At 41.3% G+C, this 18,056-nt stretch overlaps 1 protein-coding gene and 1 non-coding gene across 16 annotated transcripts in view; both read left to right on the top strand.

The window, feature by feature from the left end:
- SEC31A (SEC31 homolog A, COPII component) overlaps positions 1 to 8,629 on the top strand; it is a 72,567-nt gene extending 63,938 nt beyond the window's left edge. For all 15 annotated transcript variants that reach the window (XM_077774771.1, XM_077774758.1, XM_077774764.1 and 12 more), the window contains 3 exons: positions 1,550 to 1,669; positions 6,711 to 6,782; positions 8,041 to 8,629. In XM_077774771.1, coding sequence (XP_077630897.1) covers positions 1,550 to 1,669; positions 6,711 to 6,782; positions 8,041 to 8,220 — 372 coding nt within the window. In that variant the 3' untranslated portion in view covers positions 8,221 to 8,629. The remainder of the gene's footprint in view (positions 1 to 1,549; positions 1,670 to 6,710; positions 6,783 to 8,040) is intronic.
- Positions 5,150 to 5,256, top strand: LOC144240473 (U6 spliceosomal RNA). The gene has a single exon (XR_013337737.1). It is a non-coding gene; the product is annotated as a U6 spliceosomal RNA (small nuclear RNA).
- Positions 8,630 to 18,056: the final 9,427 nt, after the last annotated feature.

Here is an 18,056-nt window from a genome sequence, read left to right as displayed (position 1 = left end):
AAGCTACCCAGCCATTCACTTTTGTTTAGACTTGGAGTGCTCATGCAATACTCACCTAGACCAGAACCTCAGTCGCCATTGAAAGGGAGAGCTGCACAGATGTGTGTATTCAGCCAGGCCATAATAGCCAGCTGCCTGCCCATCTAGATGTCTCCGAGGCACCGCACCCTCCACATTTCTACAACCTTCTTCATAGCCTTCCTGGTCTTCTTTTGGCGCTTCCTGTTTCAGTAAATGGCACCATAATCCCTGTTCAATCTAGCCAAAAACCTGGGAATCATCTTTATACTCTTTTTCTTTAATCCGTCTTTCAAATCTTTCCCCAAATCTTGCCGATACTCTTTTTAAATGGTCCATGCTGCCCTCATTTCCTGTCTCCAGCAGTGTAGGAACTTCTAACTGGTCTACAGGCATCGACTGTGATCCACGCATCTGGTCTTGTCTCCCCCTTGTTTAAAGCATTGTTCTCAGGATAAAGGCCAAATTATTTCACATTGTGTGGAAGCGCTTCAGCTTCATATTCCTCCTTGCTGTCTGTCTGCTTCAGCCACACTGGCCTCCTTGCTGTCCTCTTGTGTTGTGGTCCTTCCTTTGCACATGTTCTTCCTCGACTGGACCACTTTCACTTCCTCGTTTAACCCGTTAACTCCTACTTGTCCTTCTGATGTCATTTCCTGAAGAGAGCTTTCCCCTCAGTTAAATTGCAGTTATATTGCCTGTTGGTTCCATTAATGTTAATTTACTAGCTGTAAAATGGCAATGTGGTTACTATTTTACAGGTATTTTGGCATTTTATTATTTTACTTTTTTTCAAGTAACATCTTTCATTAAGATGTGTTTGTAAACTTTTTTTTTTTTTTTGTATGACATTTTAAAACTTTCTTTTCCTTCCTTTAGCTAAAAACTGCCAGGGAGCTGAGATCTTACCTGAACTGGCTTACAAATACATAGCCAGTGACTGGCACATAATTGCCTACTATTTTTTGAATGAATTTACTAATAAATCAGAACCCTACATACTTAAACATCCCTTCTTTGGTTTTCTATCTGTACATTTAGTAACATCATGGTCTCTTCTATCCTAACTTTCGACTAGTTACCAACTTAGCCCAGTTACCAGCCTCCAAGGGTAAACCAAAGAGGAGAAGAATGCAAAGATAAACAAAAATGAGCCAACAAGCAGAGCAAGCAGCCACTCTAGCTAGCCAGCTTTGTAATTGCCTTATTTTTTTTAATTTCCTACTGATGTAGGTCTACAGTCTACTTCCCATCAGATATGTACAGTAGTGATCAACAGTATGTTCCATAGTTCATCAAACTCTTTATATCCAGTTCTGTTTTTGAAAATCAAAGGTGTAGGAGGAGTGCCTGTACCTTCTACTAAATATTTGACTTTCATTTTTACTTCTCCTAAGGGATTTTACATGTTAATTTGTACAGCCTGTCTGCAAGGTGGTTAGCTAGTTTCTGTTTATCACAGATTTTCGGGGGTTGGTGTATAGGTAGCTTTTGGTCATTTCTAGTCATTTTATGCTGTTATTTCTTCCAGCATGTGCAGTCTTTGCCAACAGAAAAAATTACCAAGAAACCTATTCCAGATGAGCACCTCATTCTAAAGACCACATTTGAGGATCTTATTCAGCGCTGCCTCTCCTCGGCCACAGACCCTGTATGTATTTTTTTCTCATATTTTGCTTAATTAAAATAGTCATTGGGGTGCTTGGCTCAGTCGGTTAGGCGTCCGACTTCAGGTCAGGTCATGATCTCACCGTTTGTGGGTTCAAGGCCCACATTGGGCTCTGTGCTGACAGCTCAGAGCCTGGGGCCTGCTTTGGATTCTGTGTCTCCTTCGCTCTCTCTCTCTTTCTCTCTGTCTCTCTCTGCCCCTCCCTCAATCATACTCTATTTCTCTCTCTCAAAAAAAAAATTAAAAATGTTTTTAAAAAATAAGCATTTATGGAGCTCTTCTGTAATTGTATGAAGTCTTACAAGATACTTCAAAAGTTTGTACAATAGTAATAAAACTAGCACTTGTGTAGTTTGCTTTACATATAAAAATATAATTATTTTCTTTTATATGTAAATTGATTTAATCCTCACGACAATCCCAGGGCAGGTAGATTTCAGTCATCTTTATTTCACAGATGACTAAATTAAGACAATAAGCACTTAAGTAACACCCAAGGTTAGAGCCAGAATTCAAACCCAGTCTGGCTCCAGAATTTCTGCTCTTGACCACTTTGCTGCATTGCCTTTCATCGGCAGACCTCATGTTTGGCACATAAATAGAACAGAATCGTGATGTGTAAGAAATTCAGGTTTGGGATTTCTTTCTGAGCTTACTCAAAGCCTTTAAAAGTAGATAGATAATCTTATATGTAACCTTGCAAAGATCTTAAAAGTAATTGTTTTCAATACTAGAGTCATGTTCATAGTTAAAGCAACTGATTTTACTTAGTTTACTTAGAGGATGCCTGTAGATTGGCAACAACAGAAGTTCCACAAAGCTGTCTTGTTTTAGATGAAATCTCAATTTCTGTCAGCAAACATTGAGTATGTTTATTTAGCCACTGGCCACTTGTCTGCTTGAAAAACAGCTCCTAGAATTTGTTGTTTCATCAAACATTGAGTATTAATATGTGCAACTTTCTTCTGGTCTTTTGGAAGGTGTTTCCTTTATTAAAAGTGTCAGGAAAGCAGGAGCAAGGAAAGGTTAACATAAATCTTCATGCCTAGCATTCTGGAAGTGATAGAAAGACCAAGCTAGGAACAGAGAGCAGATGAAGCAGACGGCCTAGAATACACTGTCCCCTGTGTACACCTCTAAATAGGACACAGTCATTCAAAAATAAAAATGAAGGAAGACTCCAGCCCTCCTTCAGGAATGAGTCAGAATAGAAAGGTTGAGAAGGCACTATGTACCCAGCCCAACTCAATAAATTTTTGTTGATTTTAGACTCCTCTCTGGGTCAACATCTCCTCTTCGTTCTGGGTCCACAGGAGGCCTGGGCAGAAGAGAACCACAAAAGACAAACTATTCCTATATTTCCTGTACCTAGGGGAGAGGTCCTAATATGCTGTTCCATCCAGCTGACTCTGCCATGTTGGGCAGGGCTCCTACTGGTAGCCAGATGAGATTAGCTTTGAGCGGGGACTAGAAGAGATCCCCGCCTTACAAGTCTATTTTTTAATCAGTAGCTGGAATCATTTTTACAATATGGTTGTATTCGTATCTACACTTTAGTTATTTTTATACACCAGGAAGTAATTTTGCTGCATGACTTAGTTTCTAATGTTATCCTTGATAGCTTCATCTCTTCCTCTGTCCTTTCCTTTTTTTTTTTTTCCTTTCAATTAGTTTTGAGTGTACAATATAGTGACTCAACAATTCTATACATTACTCGGTGCTCATCATGATAAGCGTACTCTTTAATCCCCTTAACCTGTTTCACCCATCCCCCCACACACCTCCCCTCTGGTACCATCAGTTCTCTGTAGTGAAGAGTCTGTTTCTTGTTTTGTCTTTTTTCCCCCCTTTGGTAGTTTGTTCTGTTTCTTTTTTTCTCTTTTCTATGTTTATTTTTGAGAGAGAGAGACAGTGTAAGAAGGGGAGGGGCAGAGAGAGACAGAGACACAGAATCTGAAGGAGGCTCTAGGCTCTGAGCTGTCAACACAGAGCCTGACATGGGGTTCAAAGTTATGAGCTGTGAGATTGTGACTTGTGCCAAAGTTGGATGCTTAGCTAACTGAGCTACCCAGGAGCCCCTAGTTTGTTCTTAAATTTCACATATGAGTGAAATCAAATGATATTTGTCTTTCTCTGACTGACTTATTTCACTTAGCGTAATACTGTATACCTCCATCCATGTTGTTGGAAACAGCAAAGATTTCATTCTTTTTGTGGCTGAATAATACTCTGTTGTATATATATACCACCCCTCTTTATCCATTCATCTATTGATGGACACTTGTGTTGCTTTCATAATTTGGGTATTGTAAATAATGCTGCAATAAACATAGAGATGCATGTATTGCTTTGAATTAGTGTTTTTGTGTTTTGGAGGTAAATAGTAGTGTAATTACTGGATTATAGGGTAGTTCAATTTTAACTTTTTGAGGAACCTCCATACTGTTTACCACAGGGGCTGCACCACTTTGCATTCCCACCAACAGTGCAAGAGGGTTCTTTTTTCTCCACATAAGGAGAAACAACGATGTTGTTTCTTGTGTTTATTTTAGCCATTCTTATAGGTGTGAGGTGATAATATCATTGTGGTTTTGACTTGCATTTTCCTGGTGATTGAGTGGTATTGAGCATCTTTTCATGTGTCCGTATGTCTGTATGTCTTCTTTGGAGAAATGTCTGTTCATGTTTTCTGCCCATTTTTTAATTGGATTATTTGTTTTTTATATTTCTGTCAGTTCTTTATAGATTCTGGATACTAACCGTTTATCAGATATGTCATTTGCAAATATCTTCTCCCATTCAATATGTTGCATTTTAGTTTTGTTGAATGTCTCTTTCACTGTATAGAAGCTTTTATTTTGATGTAATCCCAATAGTTTGTTTTTGCTTTTGTTTCCTTTGCCTCAGGAGACAAACCTAGAGAAATGTTATGGCTAATGTCAGAGAAATTACTGCCTGTGCTCTCTAGGATTTTTATAGCTTCAGGTCTCACATTTAGTTCTGTAATTAATTCATTTTGAGTTTATTTTTGTGTATGGTGGAAGAAAGTGGTCCAGTTTCATTCTTTTGCATGTTGCTCTACAGTTTTCCCAGCACCACTTGTTCAAAAGACTCTCTTTCCAATTGCATATTCTTGCCTCCTTTGTCGAAGATTGATTGACCATATAATTGTGGGTTTATTTCTGGGTTTTCTGTTCTGTTCCATTGATCTATCTGTCTGTTTTTGTGCCAGCACCATGCTATAGCTTTGTCCAGAATTGTGATACCTTCAGCTTTGCTTTTGTTTTTCAAGATTGCTTTGGCTATTTGGGTCTTTTGTGGTTCCATATATATTTTAGGATTATTTGCTTTAGTTCTGTGAAAAATAATGTTGGTATTTTGATACATAAAAAAAATCGTTCAGCACAATCAAGTGGGATTTATTCCTGGCATAAAGGTGATTTGGTATTCACAGATTGATCATTGCTCGCTTTGGCAGCACATATACTAAAATTGGACCAGTACAGAGAAGATTAGCATGGCCCCTGCCCAAGGATGACATGTAAATTAGTCACATAACACAGATCAATTGATATGATGCATCACATCCACAACAGGAAGGATAAGAACCATATGATCATTTCAGTAGATGCAGAAAAAGCATTTGACAAAATACAAAATCCATTAATGGTTAAAAACCCTCAACAAAGTAGATGTAGAGGGAACATACCTCAACATAATAAAGGCCACGTATGAAAAACCCACAACTAACGTGATACTAAATGGGGGAAAGCTCCGAGCTTTTCCTTTCTCCTCTTGTGACATGCTGACATTCCGTGCTGCAGCATACCCAGAGCGCGTCAGCACTCCTCTGCCTGGAATGCTTCCCCCACGTGTCGGCATTGCTCACTGCACACTTGCTCTAGGCTTCGGCTCCAGTGTCCAGTAGCTGCCCGGCCTCTCTTCACGGCCCTGCGCTCCCAGCGCTTCTAGCCCCTCACTCTGTTAGCTTTCCTTCCTGGCACTCATCACCACCTCATGTACAACCTTTTTCCCACATGATAGAATCTGAGCTCCATGAAACATAAGCATGGCCATAATAGGCACTCAGTAAATATTGAAGACCAGTGTCACTTCTAAGTCTACTGCATAATATAGGTCATTAAGTCAATCACATTGTAACTGAAGCTGTTAATTTTAGTTTTCTCTCACTGTACGTCTAGTACGGGGGCGGGGAGTTAGGAGCTCATTTTACTACTTCTGTCTTAGTAATCTTAAGCCACCGGAAGGTAATTTTCTTTTTTTTCCCGGGGTTCTAAAAGCTCAGAAAGAAGCAGAATTAAACATATCAAATGTGACTAAGTGTACAAGTAATATTAAGGAATAAGAGTCCAGGGCACCTCTGCTAGCACCCGTAATTTACAGTTTCTGTCCTTAGATCTTCTTTTCTGGTGTACAGTGACGCCCTGCTCCTCCAGGTGGCTCCCCTGTTGTTTGCGGGCAGTGCAGTTATACATGCACACTCCTTCTTGTCAGATGAGCGTGCAGTCCACCTGAAATCCGCCACTACGCCATCTCGCGCTCCCCAAGGAAGCCCCTTATCCTCTTACCCTTCTCCCCCAACCCCCGTTAAGAGGTTACTGAACTCTGTCCTAATGGTCTGTTCAGGTTTCTGGCTCAGAGTTGCCTCTGTTTCTTTATAAAATAAAGCTGGGGTGCTTGGGTGGCTCAGTCGGCTAAGCGTCCAACTTCGGCTCAGGTCATGATCTCACAGCTCGTGGGCTCCAGCCCCGTGTCGGGCTCTGTGCTGACAGCCAGCTCAGGGCCTGGAGCCTGCTTCAGATTCTGTGTCACTCTTTCTCTCTGACCCTCCTCTGCGTGCACTCTGTCTCAGTCTCTCAAAAATGAATAAATGTTAAAAAAATTTTTTTAATGAAGCTGTTCAGCATGATGAGTGTAAAAGTCAATGAAATGAGTTAAGGCAAAGTCTTTGGATTAAAGTTAATGTTCAAATATAACATAATCTGTTTTTCCTCTCCTGCAGCAAACCAAGAGGAAGCTAGATGATGCCAGCAAACGCTTGGAGTTTCTGTATGATAAACTTAGGGAACAGACAGTAAGTTTGTGCGAAAAAAAAGGATCTATGATAATCATTTTTTCCTAGTAGCTAGTTCATGAGCATCTTACTGGCACTTATATGTAATGCATTTGGGGGTAAAATTGTGACAGTTATAAAATGGGCTTTCTCTACCTGTGTCTTAAATGTCATTTATTAGGGATGAGAGGGTAGTAGGGAGAGAGAGAGTATGTGTTTGTCAGCTGGCGGTGCAGTTTTAACTCTTCTTGTAACAAAGAGTAGAAATACAGTCTGGCTTGTAGTGGCCCTGGGGTAACTGGTCTTCTGTTCACTATATATGTCCATGTTGTTTGCATTTCAACATTCTTTTCCCCACCCTCACATCAGTCCCATCCCTTATTTCACAAGAACCAAATCAAGTTGATGTAACGGTGGAAGTGGTGTGGTCCAAAATAAATTGTTCCCTCAAAAGTATTGGCATGTAGGCCAAACAGTGGGGGACAAAAACTATAGACTTTATGGTTTTTAAAAGATGGTAAGATTACAAAAAACAGTTAAGAGCTGATAAATTGAGTACATGGTAAGCGCTATTGCCCTACATGCGCAGGTAGACACAAGTTCAAGATCTCTATTGTAGACAAGGTTTGAGAATAAATAGGGTCCTTACTTTGAGATATTGTGATTAAGTCTTTAAACGTCTTCATATACATGGGAACATTTTTAAAAAGTGGGAGACTATATCTAAAAATAATTGAAGAAGGGGCGCCTGGGTGGCTCAGTCGGTTAAGTGTCCCACTTTGGCTCAGGTCATGATCTCACAGTCTGTGGGTTCAAGCCCCGTGTCGGGCTCTGTGCTGACAGCTCAGAGCCTGGAGCCTGCTTTAGATTCTTTGTCTCCCTCTCTCTCTGCTCCTTTCCCCCTTTCTCTTTGTCTCTGTCTCTCAAAATAAAAAAAATAAAGACATAAAAAATTTTTTTAAATAATTGAAGAAGTAAAGCTCGTAAGTGGAGGAAGATGTTAGCATTTCAGCTTGGGGTGGGAATCTGGCTTCTTCTCTATAAAAAAAATACCTGGCTTATACATTTTCATAATTCATAATAATTTCCTTACATACTTCATTTTGTCATGGTTCTACTTTATGACTTAAAGAGTTGCTTGGTCTAAGTAACTTTCTAGAAATACTAAATGGTTTATTTGCTTTTTTATAATATTTATTTCAAGCTCCTTTTAAATATCAGTGTTTATGGGAATTTCTTCCTTAATTAATTTTTTTTCTTGATTCTCCCTGTATTTCAGCTTTCACCCACAATCATCAATGGTTTACACAACATTGCAAGGAGCATTGAAACGCGAAACTACTCAGAAGGATTGACCATCCACACCCACATAGTTAGCACCAGCAACTTCAGTGAGACCTCAGCTTTCATGCCAGTACTCAAAGTTGTTCTCACCCAGGCCAATAAGCTGGGTGTCTGAAAGGACATCTTTACTCCCAGCCCACATTGCCATTCCTCCAAAGAAGCATATTTCAAGAAATGTTAAGATATGGACCAATCCTCATTAGCATGTTTCCATAGCAGCCAGTCAAGAGCATTTACGCTATTCCTGCAGATATACTCACCTTAGAACTGCTCGAAGCCCAGGTGCTTTCTTTCGTTTTAATCTTTTATTGCCCATGATGATTTTCCTATTCTGCAAATCGTGTATTTCCTGGATTGCACTAGTGTGTTTTCCTGAAGTATTCTGATCAAATGTGGTTTTTAAAACCTCAGTATACTTTTTGGAAAAGGAGCATCTCGTTATGCATAAAGCAGAGCTAAAACTAAATTTCTTTCCCGTCCTCCCTACTTCCTCCATGTCAATCAAATTAAAGTGTGTAATCCTATTTTATGTGTATGTAGTCTTTTTTAAAAAACGGCTGCTCACAGTTTAGTTTAATCCCTGTTTTTTGGGTCTTTGGCGTCACTCTAGTCCTGAACAAAAAAACCTAAATCTAGAAGTTGTTACATAGATTTTAGCAAATATTAATGAAAAGTGAGATCGCTAGCTTTGAGTATCTATTAGAAAAGACTGAGCATTTTCATTCTGTAAAATGCATTGGACTTTTTTCTATTAATAAATATTTTCAATATTGTTTGAGTTTTAAGATTGAATTATCTCTATTTTATATTTAGAAATTCATTCATATATTTTTTAAAAGTCACCCAGAGCTCTGAGGTTTCCGTTTAGAAAGAAAACTTTAATTTCTATCAGCCTCCTGAATCAAAGGCAGACATTTACCGGCAGTTTTTCCGTCATGTGATTTTATTATAATTTTGTCTTAAAAACTGTGTGGTTAATAAAAGACAATGGTCCCCATAGAATCTTGAGAATTAGATACTGATACTTCTTCATTGCTACATTATGTAATTTTACCTAAGTAGGTTGGAAAACTAGAAAATGAACACTGTGATTACTATGGAGATAGATGCTGTTTCAAGGATTAAGAGTGGCTCCAGTGAGAGTAGTTTATCAGGCTTTGTGCATCCTGAGTGAAATAGCTTGCAGGAACCTCTCATTTTCTTTTGCTGGGAATCCCTACTTGCCAAATTACACCCCTCTTTTAAAAATTAACCACTCAGTGTTTAGCTCAGAATAGTTTTATGACTAAAAAAGGTTTTTGATAGCATGGGTGAGCATTGGAGCCTCACGACTGCGGTGGTATGCTGGGGCGCCCTACCCTTCCATCTCCTGGGAGTTGAGTAGTCTGTCAGTTCTGTGACTCACAGAAGTGCCAGCTTGACCTTCTGGACCTGGCCCCCAACTGCGGCGTCAGCCCCAGATTCTGATCGGATCAGCAGGCTGGCCTCTAGTAATTGTTTTCATCTATTGCCCTTACAGTTGCAGTCTTTGTTTTGTCCGCATGTTTGCCCTGATAGGATAATGGCGTGATTGGCAGCATTTTAGAAAAAAACAAATTCCCAAAAGAGAAAAGTAGGTGGCAGTGGAGTCCTGGCCAACCCCAAAGATTTCACAAGTAGGGGGTAGAAAACAATTTGCCACTGACATCTGAGCGGCCATTATCTCTCCTTTCTCAATACAGCGTTGTGATAATTTTTTTCCCCACAGTGGAGGCATTTTTTTCACGTGGCTTATAACCTTGAGAAGTTTCACATGAATGGTAAGAAGAGCTGAACCCAAAATACTGTGTTGTCTCTGAAGTATGAAGATCCCGGGAGATTATGGAAAGAACATACTTTGTTTTCTTGAAGAAAAGCAGAACAACTTCAAAAAGCTTTCTTTTTATAGAAGTAGAGAAAAAAACTTCAACTTGATTTTGTAAATGAGCCTGTTTTTAACACGTTCAACTCCATGGACACTGCACTGTATACACGCACAATTCAGGCACCTCTGTATACAGTTGGTCCTACACGGTGATGTGCTGGATCTGTTATGTAGTTTGGGAAGGCACTAGCTGTGCCCTTGCTGTTATTTCATGTAAAATGATGAATCAGTTCATTCTGAATCCCAAATTTCAGTTTTCCCTTTTGTTGCTGTGCTGTTTAGTTTTTCGAACTTAATTTTAAAACAAGGAAGGGGTGTGAGAGAAACTAGTAGGTGGGGCTGGGTGTTGGCCAGGAGATGTATCTGATCTTGGGAGGGTTTTTTTTTTTTTTAATTTTTATTTAAAAAAAAATGTTTTTAACGTTTATTCATTTTTGAGAGACAGAGCGCAAGCAGGGGTGGGGCAGAGAGAGGGGGAGACACAGAATCCGAAGCAGGCTCAGGCTCCCAGCTGTCAGCACAGAGCCTGACTCGGGGCTCCAGCTCACACACCGTGAGACCATGACCTGAGCTGAAGTCAGATGCTTAACTGACCGAGCCAGCCAGGCGCCCCTGGGACGTGCTTTTCAATATTGGCAGCTGCTCTTCTCCATTCTTCCTAATGGCCCTTTGTGCTAGGTGGGGTGGATGTATTCCTAGGCCTCATTTGAGAATCTTGATCTGTAGTGGCATACATAGCTGATGGAGGTAGTTCATTTGAATCGTGTGGCAGCAGGAAACCGTTGGGAACACCTGCTGCACACTTGACTGTTGAGAGCCCAGTGAGCCTGTATATTCCTGCGGACTCAGAAAACTCCCACATATTCTAGAGGACAAAAGATACACTGGAGTTCGTGGCAACCAGATGTACCTTGATTAACACCTGCCTAAAAGGTAAAGGGAGGGACGGTGACTGGTTAACACTGATAACCACTTGTCTCCTGAGCCAGAGTCGGCTCACCTAAGAGTGACTGCAGAACCAACAGCCAACTCTTCTGCTGTGGTGGAGACTCCGTTTGGAACTGTCGTGAAGATTCAGCAAATAGTGTGCGCACGTCTGTGTATGCATACATACCCAAGTACGGTGCCCCCTCTTCGTTTTGTTCCCCTGCTGTGATGGCAGCATTCCCAGATAGAACCCCTGACAAGTCTATGGGTGCTCCCCAAATGCTGAAGATGCCACAGGAAGCATCTCCAATTACTGTGTGAATGATAGGGACTGTCTACGCACAGAAAATCTTTTCTTTTAATGTTTGTTTATTTTTGAGAGAGAGCATGAATGAGGGAGGGAGAGACAGAGAGGGAGATGCAGAATCTGAAGCAGGCTCTAGGCTCTGAGCTGTCAGCACAGAGCCCGACACAGGACTCAAACTCACAGTGAGATCATGACCGGGGCAGAAGTTGGACACTCAACCGACTGAGCCACCCAGGCGCCCCTATGCACAGAAAATCTTAACTATTTGGTCTTATGGATAAATATCCCAAATTTTTCACCCAAGCTAGATACAAAGAAAAGGCAATCAAATTAGCTCCATATTCCACTTTTCCCGGTATACTGCTGGTTTCATCTACATTTCTGTAGCATCAGTGCTTTCCTGTCTGTACCGGTCATTTAGGCTCAGGTTGCATAGTGTGCATCTAAGCCTGATTGAACTCAAATTGTACCATTCTTTGTCCAGCTGTCTGCCTTTTTACCCGCTCTGGGAAGAATGGGATGTGTGGGTTTTAAGGTGGTTGGTGTACATCTAGAAAAAGCTAATAAAATCCAGCAAAAGGAACTAGGCTTTGATAAAACTGTGGTACCGGTTTTTTGCATTCTGGATTCATGTTTCCAGAGATCTGCTAACGTATTTATTTAGCAAACAATGTTAATGTTGTTAGTCTGAAACACCTAGAATGACTGTACAAACATCATTACTCCGTAATGTCTAAGATCTTCATTTTAATGGAGCTGTACTCCCTGTTGGATTTGAATTCAATTTTTGGCTGATCTTCTGTAGACTTAGACGACTATTGTTATTGTTCATCAGGTAAGCCTGTCCCTGCTTTTAGTGCTGTCTTATAATTTCCCAATCCATGATATTTTCTTTTTCTTTTTTGGTACCTATAAAATGTCTTTTTTTTAATTTATTTTTTTTTTAATTTACATCCGAGTTAGTTAGCATATGGCACAACAATGATTTCAGGAATAGATTCCTTAATGCCCCTTACCCATTTAGCCCATCCCCACCACGACCCCTCCAGCAACCCTGTGTGTTCTCCATATTTGAGTCTCTTACGTTTCGTCCCCTCCCTGTTTTTATATTATTTTTGCTTCCCTTCCTGTATGTTCATCTGTTTTGTATCTTAAAGTCCTCGTATGAGTGAGGCATGACCTTTCTAAAACCACCTTTTTAGCTATCAGTGGGTTAATATGCAAGCATGAGGGGTGGGGAGATGATTTCAGAAGCCTTGTGAAATAGAGGAAACATTTCTATTTCCTTTTTTTTTTCCCCCAGTGTTTACTTATTTTGAGAGAGGCACAGCGCAAGTGAGGGAGGGAGCATGAACTGAGGGAGGGAGCATGAACAGCGCAAGTGAGGGAGGGAGCATGAACAGAGAGACAGGAGGGAGAGAATTCCAGACAGCCTCCATGGTGTCAGCACAGAGCCCGATGTGGGGCCCGAACTCACAAAACTGTGATCGTGACCTGAGCTGAGATCAAGAGTCAGATGCCCAACAGACTGAGCCACCCAGGAGCCCTGAAACATTTCTATTTCAAAAAGATACAAGACTTGTTGGACTTTAGCCTATGTGAAGTAAATCCTAATGAAATTTGTGTCTCAAACATCTACCATTATCTCTTTTATACCTTTAAATGCTTTTACAATCCTCAGGTCTAGAGAGTAGCATTTTAACGTTATTAACTTGGTTTCTTTACTTCAGTAATTAATATTTGTAAAGGGCTTCATGCAGTTCAGTAGAGACTTCATTTCCAAACAGATGTGTTTCCAGGTAGGTAATGTAAAATGGACCAGCAGGGAGCTTCTCATAGGAAGAGAATGGATTCAAATTTGATTAGAAGAGGAAAGTTTCAGACCTTTTCTTCTGGTAAGTCAAAGGGTAGTGAGTATAATATATAGTTTATGGGAACCATTAAGGCAGCCAATAAGTATGAGTTGGTTAATGATGAGAAATCAGGGTGGCTCAGTCGCTTGAGAGTCCAACTTTGGCTTAGGTCATGATCTCACGGTTCGTGAGTTTGAGCCCCACAGCAGGCTTGCTGTTGTCGGCCTGTCAGCAGAGCTCTCTTCGGAACCTCTGATCCCCCTCCCCAGCTCACTCTTGGAAAAAAAAAAAAAATCAGAGACCTTAGCTATTAAAAACTTTGTCCAATAAAGAAGTTCCCTACTCTAAGAGAACTAGAGTACATGGTGGAATTGAATATAAAAACAGACTTAAGTCGTAAAGAAGGAAAGCAACCTGTCTCCTAAAAGTGACCTAAAGTGACTTCCTTTGCCTCTGGCTATATCTCCACATAACCAATGACCTCCCCTGACCACCTTTTTTGCTTGAAGGAGTCTTTGGGAGAGAGAGAACAAGTCAGTTTTAAACAGGTAAAAATCGAGTCCACAATGAGTTTTCTCCTGAAAGGTACTGCTTGGACACCTTGTAGGAAACTAATCTTTCCTTGAGCTGGGCGCTGAGCTAGGTACTTAGCTCTCAGTCCTCACGTCAGCCCAGGGCGCTAAGCTATTAGTTCAGTTGCCTCCTGCAGCTGGTAAGCAGTAGAATCTGGATTCAAACCCAGATCTCACCCTGATGAGCATGTTCCTTTCACAAAACCACATTTTTCCCAAAATAAGAATAACTGCTACTACAACAAAAACACATTTTGCTTTCTGATTTTGCTCTTTTGCTTCTTAGTCTACAGAGACCTGGCATTTCCCCCAAATGACTAATGTGGTTATTATAAATGGATAAATTTACTGAGCATTGTGTGTTGGCTTCTTTTTAGGCAGGTTCTCTTTATGTGCTGGGAAAGATGGCCCCTGGCAGCCCAAAGCCTACACACGTCTCCACTGCCTGGGATGTACAAAGGGGAGAGGAAACCTCTCAATACCCAAATACTGCTCACAAAAACAACTCCAGCTGCTTCTGTTTGGGTCTCATGCCTACCCCCTAACTGAGTTCTGTGCCCAGGGAAGTAGATACCAGAATTTGCTGGCCCACACAGTGTGACTAAGTATGAGCACAGTGATTTTTTTTATATTTCTATTTTTATTAATATTTTTTAAAATTTACATCCATGTTAGTTAGCCTATAGTGCAATAATGAATTCAGGAGTAGATTCCTTAATGCCCCTTCCCCATTTAGCCCATCCCCCCTCCCTTAACCCCGCCAGCGACCCTCTGTGTGTTCTCCACATTTAAGTCTCTTATATTTTTGTCCCCGTCCCTGGTTTTATATTATTTTTGCTTCCCTTCCCTTATGTTCATCTGTTTTGTATCTTAAGGTCCTCATATGAGTGAAGTCACGTGATATTTGTCTTTCTCTGACTAATTTCGCTTAGCATGATACCCTCTAGTTCCATCCACATAGTTGCAAAATAGCATGATTTCATTCTTTTTAATTGCCGAGTAATACTCCATTGTATGTGTGTATACACACACACACACACACACACACTCACACACACTCACCACATCAATCTTCTTTGTCCATTCATCCATCAATGGACACTTGGGCTCTTTCCATACTTTGGCTATTGTTGACAGTGATTTTTAAGCCCCACCAGAATCCCCATGGAATGCTTTCCTCCAATGGAAGGGATGCAATTTAGAGAAGAGTGAGGAAAGAGTAGGCCAAAACAATCCGTTACCTACTGGATGAAAGCTCCCAGTGCAAAGTGTCATGGGGAGACAGTGTAGAAGAGCACCTGTCCTGCGTGTCCAGGAACCAGGTTTTGGTGTCTTCTAACCAAACAGTAAGTACCTGCCACTTACTGTCAGTCAAATGTTGCTGCTTTTTGCCTCCAAGTCCCTATTTGTAAAATGAGAGGACAGGACTAGATAAACTCTAATTTTACTTCCAGCTCTGGAGGTCTGTTATCCACCTACCTTTCCTACAGCGTCTTTGTGCATTAACTACAAATCTTCAAAAGGAATGGAAAACAAATTAGGATAAGCACCAAAGCTTTGAAGAAAGATGACAAACAACTCGGGCCCATTTACATTTGGATACCTTTCTTCCTTTTGTAGAACTAATTTCACTTCTAATCTGGAGAAAAATCAATGCAGGGCTTTCCTTGGTTGGAAATAAGTAGGCAGGCATTAAAAGAATTTCGAATTTGAGGATTTGGGATAAATATATTTGCCTGGCCTTGAGGTCCTTAAGTAGTGAGTTCCCCTCTGTCATGATATATATTTCCATGAAATTAACCTTTCTACACACCTGCTTCCCACATCAAGAATAGACCACATTTGATTACATAGATACTCAACAACGAACTAGTTTTTTTCTCCAGTGCTGCAAATCTGGGTCACCCTTTTGACATTCCTGAACTCTATTTACAAATGCCCCCTCCCCGCTAGAGAACAACAGGGGCCTTTGCCTTTTAAGAGCAGCCTGTGGTAATTGACACAGCAGGGAGAGAAAGAGGTCATTGAAAGAGAAACAATAACTGCAGCTAATGCTGAGAAATAAATAAGAGCTTGTTTATCTGCCCTTGTAAACCAAAATAACTATCCTAAAAGAAAATGGGGCGGTGTTTATCGGGGAAGGGGAACTGGAGAGCTGGAAGAGAAGTGAGTGAAAACGTCAATACCGTCTTTCTTCTGTACAATGATAGGGATTGTTCATTTATTTCAGAGACCTGGGATTTGGGAGCAAGGAGAGAGAGACAGTGGGGAGGAACTTGGTCTGGTTTGTACACCTTGTTTTTACCCAGGTGTTGGTCAAAGAGGGGTGTGGTGTAGGTACTCACAAATGTTAATTTGCCATGACTGGGTCTTAAAAAATGCTCAGTGATTCGTCCATAGCATTCGTTAGAGTTGGTGGTATATTCTTATGGTGAGGATATGATTGCCTTCCAGCTCCCTGGCTGGACTTTGAGTTCGATGAGCACAGCCAAATACTCCTGTCCTTGGAGCTGAGCTTATGCTTGGCTTCTAGAAGAGGCTCAATAAATAGATGTTGAATGAAAATCTTATTTCATTCAAACTGAAGATGACTTGGAAAGACGCAAAGGACAGTATATCACCCGACAGAAAAGACAGGTTTGGGTTGGTTTCAGTACTCCAGCTTTTCATTAAGTAGATGCTTTTCTCTAAGAATTAGGAAGTAACCGCCTTCAAATCCAGCCATCTCCCCTGCCAAGGTTCCTGCTGCCAAATTGTAGCACTCTGTTAAGAGTGGTCAGGAAATATGGGAAGGATCTTAAGAAATAAGGCAGGGCTTTTTGTTAAAAGAAAACCCCTCATTCCCTTCATATCCAAAGCAGTAGAATCATTCATTTTATAGGAACGGGTCCCCCCCGCATCCTCTGCTATAAAATCTCAATGAGGAACTTTTCCAATCCATTTAATACAGAAAAGGGAAGCCAACCCTTCTGTGACTGGAGGAAGCTGAGAAGACTAATTTTCTACTAAGCCCATGGTGTTGCTGTATCTCAAAGCCAATCTTCTGGTCATCTGGGAGGCAAACTTGCCAACTTTATGCCCCCTGAGATTATTCTCATCTAAAGCCTGGAGTGGTTTCCTCACCTCTAGGTGCACAAAGATTGTTTACATTTGGAATTGTTGTCCACACCTCTCATCCAAGAGACGCCTCACCCCCCTCCTTTAATCCCACAAGAAATGCAGGGCTCCCTTCCTTGGGCCACGAGAGTTGCCTTACATGATTACCTCTTATAAAGCAAAGAAAGTGNTTGAAGGTCTGAATCCCTCCAACCTGCGCAGTTATGCCTTTTTTCCCCAGTCTCGGACCCTCAAACACACCCTGGCTTCCGGGTCAAGTAGATTTCATAACTGCATCGAGTCCATCTCTCTAGGTGATTAAAAGATAATGAAATACCCACAGAATCTTGGAAGTGTTCGTTGACAGTTGAGAGCTGTTACTTGTCCTCGTTTAGGGAGCCTCCCCCAGACCACTCAAGCACCTGATTCATAATCTTCAGCTAAATCTGGACAGCCACCCTGTGTGATTTCAAACTCCTGTGAAGGTCCTGTCCAGGAAAGCTCGACCTCCTCAGCACCAGTCTACCTTTGACCTGCTCATTCCAGGGACAGCCACCTCCACTATAATCCCATGGCCTCACCTTGGAACTGATCATTGGGAACTCTTCTACCACTCCAGGTCTTAAGTCCCAAATCCCACTCGTGGAGCACAGTGCCCATTACTTTCTTTGTTTTCACTCCCTGACAAACAGAAATCAGCTCTTCAACTTTTTTCAAAACCTTGGTGCCTTTGATTCCTCTACTACATATGAGTTCTCATCCTCCTTCTGAGCACATTTCCTTCTTGCTTCTCCAGCCTGAACTCCACACAAACTTCTCTTTCACCAGCAGCACCTCAGTTACCTGGCTCTCCTGTCCTCCCATCAAAACCCCACCCCTAGGGTGCTTGGGTAGCTCAGTCGGTTAAGTGTACAACTTCGGCTCAGGTCATAATCTCACTGTGCAGGAGTTCGAGCCCTGCATGGGGTGGGGCTGGGAGAGGGCCGGGGCAGGGAGGGGGCTCTGCCTCTTCCCTGCCCACACTCTCTCAAAAATAAACAGACATTAAAAAAAGGTTCTTTTAAATCCCCATCCGTACTTCAATTTGGATATTCCATCAGACTGCTGAGTGAGGCTGTATAACCGTTGTTGTGCAGACATCATAATGCCAGTTTAAGCTTGGAGCATCCACTCTAGTTGGGCCCTTAAATTGGCTCCATAACCTTTTAAGCATTTCTTGGTCAGCTTCCTCTTTCGTTCTGCTCAACAGCTCTTGGAAGTCTTCATCACTTTTCTGCAGCTCTCTACCAAATT

This window comes from Crocuta crocuta, unplaced genomic scaffold (genome assembly GCF_008692635.1).
Source record: "Crocuta crocuta isolate KB4526 unplaced genomic scaffold, BGI_CrCroc_1.0 scaffold237, whole genome shotgun sequence".
NCBI classification, from domain to species: domain Eukaryota; kingdom Metazoa; phylum Chordata; class Mammalia; order Carnivora; family Hyaenidae; genus Crocuta; species Crocuta crocuta.
Note: the sequence above shows the minus strand (reverse complement) of the source record. Positions and strands in the feature narration are given on the sequence as shown.